Source organism: Stenella coeruleoalba, assembly GCF_951394435.1.
Source record: "Stenella coeruleoalba genome assembly, chromosome: 1".
In the NCBI taxonomy this organism is placed as follows: domain Eukaryota; kingdom Metazoa; phylum Chordata; class Mammalia; order Artiodactyla; family Delphinidae; genus Stenella; species Stenella coeruleoalba.
This window is the reverse complement of record NC_137169.1, coordinates 106,998,104-107,005,431: the sequence shown is the minus strand read 5'-3', so window position 1 is coordinate 107,005,431 and position 7,328 is coordinate 106,998,104. Positions and strand designations below refer to the sequence as shown.

Below are 7,328 nucleotides of genomic sequence, written 5' to 3'. Positions count from 1 at the left end.
TGACAGTAGCAATTAAAAGGAAAAAAGAAGGGGTTATTAGGAAACTTGAGTCTTTAGAGTCCTAAATGTTTATCACACCAGAGGTTAAAGAAAAGAGAAATGCAACCAGCTCCTTGTCTCTGACTGGCAGTTGAGCACTGAGGGCACTTCTCTTCATGAACGATTTGGCTTTACTCAACCACCTCCTGTAAAGCAAACAACAATCACCACTTGGTTTCCTATTGGCGCTGGGATTGAAGAGGGTGGGGAAGGAGCAGGTAAAGATGATCTAATTTGCAAAACTGGACTTAGCCCTCCTTTGCTGTTCCTTACTGGACCTGCCCCTTTTCTCTCTTGCACCCCACAAATGTTTGTACTCTGTTTTCAGGACAGCAGTTTACAAGATTTTTTTCTTCTTTGGCACAGGAACTGAGAAAGAAGAATCAGAAGGCACATTTTCCTCAGAATACCAGGTTATAAGGTGAAAGGTTGTAAACAACTCTGCCAGGGGGGACTCCATTTCAGAACATGCTTTGGCTACAGGCCTGGTAGGCAGCAGCTGCTGCCAAAGTGAAATAGGTTTTTGGCATTTAAGGGAACCCAGTCGTAGCACAGCGCAAACAAGTGGTCTGTACCAAGTTTTGAAAGGGAAAGAAGAAACTGGAGCCCAAGAGAGGAACTTAGAGCAAAAGGGAATGGTATTATGGGGTTTTTTTAAAGTCAGAAGTTCACAGATGTGCCCAAATAAATATCAGCATTCCCTTTTCTCTAAGATGTCCCAAATCAACACCACCCTGGTCTATTACACTCACCTCTCCTCTCAGTCCCTCAAAATTTAGGTAGTTACACATCACACACTGTTTAACAATATTGATTCATGTATTTCTTTGTAAACATTTTGATATTTCGTATTTATGTACTTTCATATCTATCAAGCTAAAAATTCTCTCAGAAGCTACAATTCAAAATTTTAAAATTACTTTAATGAGAGTCCCACCTTCCCTGCTCCAGATAACTCAGTCAATACTGTTGACTGACTGAAAATAACTCAGGCCTTATTGCTTAACTTTCTTGAACAGGGTGCTGCCTCAAACCCACACACCCTAAGGATCAACATGTTCCCCTTTTTGTTCCTGGGGGTTGGTGCTGTGCGTGTGTGTGTGTTTTCCAGAAGTCTTGATGCCTGATTTTTGAGTTTGCTTGATGGTGGGGTTGAGCTGTAACTTGTTAGCCTTAGAGTGTCAACCCAGTTAGGGTGTGTGAGGAAGGAAAAAGGATATTTCACAGCAATGAATAGCCATCTTTTTGCTGAGAGGGTAGGATTTCTGGATATTCTAATGCTTCTTATTTACTTCCCCATCTCAATCTTGGGAACATTGTCTTTCTCTTTCCAGCACAAGAAATGACGTCATCTCCTGATTCCCCAACAAATGGGAGGGAATCAGGAATCAAAGCCAAGGGAGAAGAATCCCTGTATCTCTGCACACAAGTTTTTCTTATTGCATTTATGAAAAATTTCTCAGGAGTCGGTTCCTAAGGCATCTCATGGCCAGCTAAGGAAAAGCCCATCTGACAGAGAGACAAATGACAACACAGGATGAAGAGTCAAGGCTTCTTTTAGCATGAATATATAGTGTGCTAGTGATCCTTCTGTTTTCTCTTCCCTTTCTCAACAATTTCTAAACAGCTTAGGGAAAAAAACAAAACACAACAAAAAACGAAAAACTTTTCAAAGACAGGGGAATGCTTCTTTCAAACAGGAATACGGCCATCTTTCCTCGGACACTTTGGTTACAAACAAGAGAACTTTCTTGCTTTTAACTAATTTGAAGGCTGTGAGTGAGGAACACAGGCAGCAGATTTAGGGATGTACCTTTGATTTCGTAAGTTGGAGAGCGGACGAAGACAAGAAAGAGTTAAAGTAACAGCGCGGGGGGGGGGTAGTGAAAAGAGTGAAGCACCCTTTTTTTTTTTTTCCTTTCCTGGAGAAGCGGGGAGTGAGAGATAATTAGAGCCTAAAAAACACACTTTACTGAAGAGGTAATGAGGTAACTGGCGGAACATAAAGTGTTCCCCAACTTTGCAGTTAGGGACTGAAGAGGTGAGGGGATAAGCAAGAGGATGTGGACACGCCCGCACTGTTTCCGGTCCCAAGAACAGAGTGGAGGGCGCATGGGCTGAGGCACACAGCCCCGCGCCCGGGGGCTAGAAAGGGAGGGAGAAGGCGGATCAGTCCCACACACTCGCTTTCCTGTGAGCGCTGAAGAGAGGTTAAAATTTTGTGACAAGCTCTCTTTTCCTTCCCACACAGCAGGTTTTTTAGGGGGTGGGGTGTTGTTTGTTGGCTTTTAAGAGGTGCGGGGCAACAGAAGGACAAAGGGGATGTTCCTGAACAGTAACAGCGGCACTCCCTGTCCTCCGCCCCGATCCTAAATTATTCTGGAACTCTGGGATTGTTTTTCACACGACTTGCGATTTGTGAGTCGGAAATAAACAGTTGCCTCTAAATTAACTGCATTGGCTGAGGCTAGGCACGAAATTCCCTCATAAGCACATTTTCCTTTTACCTCAAAACATCGCTGGCACCCCAAAAGTATCCTTCGAAGGACTCTGGCCTCGGATAAATTTTACGGGAAGCGAAGCATTCCTTCTTTTGGGCCCAAGGGAAGCCACCCCACAGCCCCTCCACCCCACAGCCCCTCCGCCCCCTCCTCCTGGCCCTGCAGCGATGCACAACAACTATTTTCCCCGCCAGGAGCACACTGTGTCCACGCGCTGCTGCGACCTCACTGATTGGTCGGGCTCCTGGTAAACAAGGAACGGGCAGCCAATGGGAGGGCTGTGCACGAGGGCAGCACGAGCCTCCAGGCCAGCGCTCGCGTGGCCCTGCCTGCCGGGCTACTATATAGAGCAGTTTCCGGCTGTTAGTTGTAACTCTCCTTTCGTCTCTTCAGGTGGTGTACTTTTAGCCTTTCCGCGGAGATCCGGGGCTCTCTTCCAGCTGTTGGAGGAAAGAAAGAAAAGAAAGGGTTTAATTTTTCTCTTGAAATCCCTTGGCCTAAGCCGCAGCTTACAATTTCTGTGGACATCTTATCGAAAATTTAGTAGAGGATTGAAGAGTGAAATAATTTTAACTTACTGCTAAGGGTCCTTTGATTTGGGGTTCTGTTTTTCCTCCCTCGTTTTTAACTCCTAAGCCAACCCAGCCCAATTATGGTGATGTTCAAGAAGATCAAGTCTCTCGAGGTGGTCTTTAACGACCCCGAAAAGGTGTACGGCAGTGGGGAGAAGGTGGCTGGCCGGGTGATAGTGGAGGTGTGTGAAGTCACTGGAGTCAAAGCTGTCAGGATCCTGGCTTGCGGAATGGCCAAGGTCCTGTGGATGCAGGGATCCCAACAGTGCAAACAGACATTGAACTACCTGCGCTACGAAGACACGCTTCTCCTGGACGACCAGCCAACAGGTGAGTGACCCAGCTGATTGCTGGAAGGTGAAAGCTGATTCGAGAAGAGAATTGATACGAATAAGTGGAGCCTACAGTGTAGATACTAAGTTGCTCAGGTTGTGTGGTTTGCATTTTGTGTGGCTTCCTTATCTTTTTTAGTTTTAATTTGCAAACTCTTCCCACCCCCCACCCAAAAAAGGGTGATGTGTGCAATTTCTTATGGTGCTGGATGCTGTGTTCTGTAGGTGATCCTGAGGGATGTTGCCTTAGCTATTGAAAGATTTTCTGTGTGCATAACTTGTTTATTCTGTTTGCTTCCTGTTTGAGATGATAGTAGCTTAACTGTCCTGGTTGAGCCTTTGGGCACTGCAGGGCTTTGCAACTTTTGGCCCAACGAAATGCATCAGAATCTCTCGTTTAAGAACATAAGGGATGAAAATGGGGGTTCTACAATTCTCTTGTATGCTGCCCAAGAATTCCATATCGCACAGATGCATTTTAAGTGTAACAGGAAACCTAATGGCTACTCGCTTTTCTCTGCCTTCAGGTGAGAATGAGATGGTGATCATGAGACCTGGAAACAAATATGAATACAAGTTTGGCTTTGAGCTTCCTCAGGGGTATGTATCAGCTAAATGCATCTGTGGACTTATCTTCCCCTCCTTTGATCACTTACTCTTCTTGGAGAGCATTTTTAAATTAATTGTTTCTTTTTTCTTGATAAAGGCCTCTGGGAACATCTTTCAAAGGAAAATATGGGTGTGTAGACTACTGGGTGAAGGCTTTTCTTGATCGCCCCAGCCACCCAACTCAGGAGACAAAGAAAAACTTTGAAGTGATGGATCTAGTGGATGTCAATACCCCTGATTTACTGGTGAGGTTCATTTTAAGATTCTATTCTTCTGGGTTTCAGGGATAAGAAGTCAAGTGTCTAGGGCATTAGAGTGAAGCCCTTCAGGGAATCAAGTCCTAAGTCATCAGGGTGGGAGGGAAAGCTGCCTATTCTAAATTAGCGGTGGAAAGGAAAGAGAAGCAGAGAAAGGATCTCTAGGAATTCTCAAAACGTTTTTTTCCTCCATTCTACATAGGCACCTGTGTCTGCTAAAAAGGAGAAGAAAGTTTCCTGCATGTTTATTCCTGATGGGCGGGTGTCCGTCTCTGCCCAAATAGACAGAAGAGGATTCTGTGAAGGTAAGGATCTAGTGCTTAAAATGGGAGACTATTAAAACAGGAACTGTGGGTTTGGGGGTGAGGGCAGGAGACAGGGACAGATGAAAAGTCATCAACTGTATTAAGCATCAGTTTTCATCTTTCTTGTTGCTAGGTGATGAGATTAACATCCATGCTGACTTTGAGAATACGAGTTCCCGCATTGTGGTCCCCAAAGCTGCCATTGTTGCCCGCCACACTTACCTTGCCAATGGCCAAACCAAGATGCTGACGCAGAAGTTGTCATCGGTCAGAGGCAATCATATTATCTCAGGAACTTGCGCATCATGGCGTGGCAAGAGCCTTCGGGTGCAGAAGATCAGGCCTTCTATCTTGGGCTGCAACATCCTTCGAGTTGAATACTCCTTACTGGTGAGTGAGTGGGGCTGGAGAGAGATATTGTTCATCTGTCAGAACAATAGTGGTGTTTTCTCCAGATCTCCAGTCTAACAAACCACCGTCTCCTTTTCTAGATCTACGTTAGCGTCCCTGGCTCCAAGAAAGTCATTCTTGACCTGCCCCTGGTAATTGGCAGCAGGTCAGGCCTCAGTAGCCGGACATCCAGCATGGCCAGCCGAACCAGTTCTGAGATGAGTTGGGTAGATCTAAACATCCCCGATACCCCAGAAGGTGAGCTAGACCTAATGTCTGTTCTTCCTCTCTGGCCTGCTTGGGTTTGTTAAATTGGTGATGGTCAAGCATTCCTTGGCCAGGCTTCTTATCCCCATACTTTCTCTCTCTAGCTCCTCCTTGCTATATGGATATTATTCCTGAAGATCACCGATTGGAGAGCCCCACTACTCCTCTGCTGGATGACACAGATGGTTCTCAAGACAGCCCTATTTTTATGTATGCTCCTGAGTTCAAGTTCATGCCACCACCTACTTACACTGAGGTGAGAATTGTCATTTTACCATACATTTGCCCTAAGCCTACTATAGGAAGTTGATTTGGAGGGATTGCTAAACTGGGTTGTTCTTTTAGTTCTCACCCAAACTAAAATGTTTTCTTTCTTCCTCCCAGGTGGATCCCTGCATCCTCAACAACAATGTGCAGTGAGCATGTGGAAGAAAAGAAGCAGCTGTACCTACTTGTTTCTTTTCATCTCTCCTCCTGGACTCGTACTTTTTTAGAGACTCAGCAGTCTCTACAGTGGGGTACCGGTCCACCCCAGCCTCTGACTCTCCAGTGTAGGAGGTGATCAGCATGCAATCTCCTGGGCTTTAATGGGTGCACACTCGTCCTCAGCCAGTGAGATGTGATACAGGGTATTTTGCTGGATGGGTTTAAAAACATACTAGAAAAATTCAGGCCAATCCTATTTTCTTAAATCTCTTTGAAAATTGAGGCATTTTCAGTAGTTTTGAATAAGGGGTAGAAATGGTCTCCTGGCATGGTCTTCCCAGTGTTTTATGGAGGGGATTATAGATTGGTATAACAATAGACCTTGAACTTCTGCCATGTAGAGGAGAGCCAATTTAGCAAACCAGGAAAATGAAAAGGAAAAAAATCACGGCCAAAACTTTGGGAAAAGGATGTTCTTAAAATCGTTTGTACACTTACAGAAAAAAAAAAATCCCTCCAGAGCTGATTTGGTTTGGACTTTGGAGTGAGCTTCCCATGTGGATTAAAGGGAAGAAGCTCAAAGGTTGTCTTTGTTCAGAAAGTACTTTAATCAGGTATAAAGCGGTAGTAACTGTACCCCACCAAAGGTCTTAAAAGCCATTTTTAGAGCCTATTGCACTGTGTTCTCCTGTTGGCAAACATTTTCACGTGGGAGAATGTTTTTCTTTTCATGTGACTCCTTGGAATTGATTCTGAGGTGATGTTCTTAGCACTTTAGTTTGTGTCAAATTTGGGATTTTTTTCCTTTCTCAAGTGTAAGCTAAAACTGGTCTACTATGTCTCTAGGGGTAAGCACAATGACAAAAAAAAGTGTTACTGCTTTTGAGACTTTGTCCCAGTGTACAGAATTCTGCAATTCTGACACTCTAATTATATGAGAAGGGTTGCTGCTATCAGCCTTGCCCACTGTGACTTCTCCAAACCCAAGGAGGAACTCTAAATCAAAATGCCCCAACACTGTGATTAGAGCATACAGATGTTGCCATGAGAAACTAGAGGGCAGGTCTTCACAAAAGCTGTGCGGGCTCCCTTCCTGCCCAGTGTTAGGAGACAGGGATGTTGACAGCCCCTCTCTCACTGCAGCCTCTAGCACTTGCTCAGTCTCCCTCAGCCTTAGCACTTTGTTCACTGTCCTGTGTCAGAGCACTGAGCTCTATCTTCCCTTTCCTGAGAAAGTATGTGGGCTGAAGGTGGTTTCATTCTTTTGTTGTTTTTTAATTGTATATCTTTTTGTATGACAAAAACTATATTTTGTACTTAACCAGATATATTTTTTCACCCCAGGTGGGGGTATTCTTTGTAAAAAATAAATAAATAAAGTTTTTTTTAATGGCAAAAAAAGTTTGTTTTCTTGTCTCTGAGATGGTGTTGAAGACGTTATTAGAAAGAAAATGTGCCCAAAGGAGCTTTCCCCCTACTTCACAATTCACATTGTTGGAAACCTTGTAGAGAAACCATTTCCTATTGACCATAATGAATATAGTCAGAATGCGGGTTGGTGGGGTGAAGAGGGAAGGAATTTGAGCTACATTGTCTTTTGTCGAATTCACTAAAGAACTGTAGTGGGATC

The 7,328-nt window shown here is 44.4% G+C and overlaps 1 protein-coding gene across 2 annotated transcripts; it reads left to right on the top strand.

The window, feature by feature from the left end:
* Positions 1-2,916: 2,916 nt before the first annotated feature.
* TXNIP (thioredoxin interacting protein) lies at positions 2,917-6,877 on the top strand (the record flags this gene model as incomplete). Of its 2 annotated transcripts, XM_079939377.1 has the most annotated exons (8): positions 2,918-3,442; positions 3,972-4,044; positions 4,151-4,298; positions 4,513-4,615; positions 4,749-5,005; positions 5,107-5,263; positions 5,377-5,528; positions 5,657-6,877. In XM_079939377.1, the coding sequence occupies exons 1-8, from the start codon at positions 3,193-3,195 to the stop codon at positions 5,690-5,692; spliced, it is 1,176 nt and encodes a 391-aa protein (XP_079795503.1). In that variant the 5' UTR covers positions 2,918-3,192. The 2 variants fall into 2 exon arrangements, with proteins under 2 accessions (XP_079795502.1, XP_079795503.1); XM_079939376.1 differs by lacking the exon at positions 5,657-6,877 and having other exon boundaries at positions 2,917-3,442; positions 5,377-5,582.
* Between the last annotated feature and the right edge of the window lie 451 nt (positions 6,878-7,328).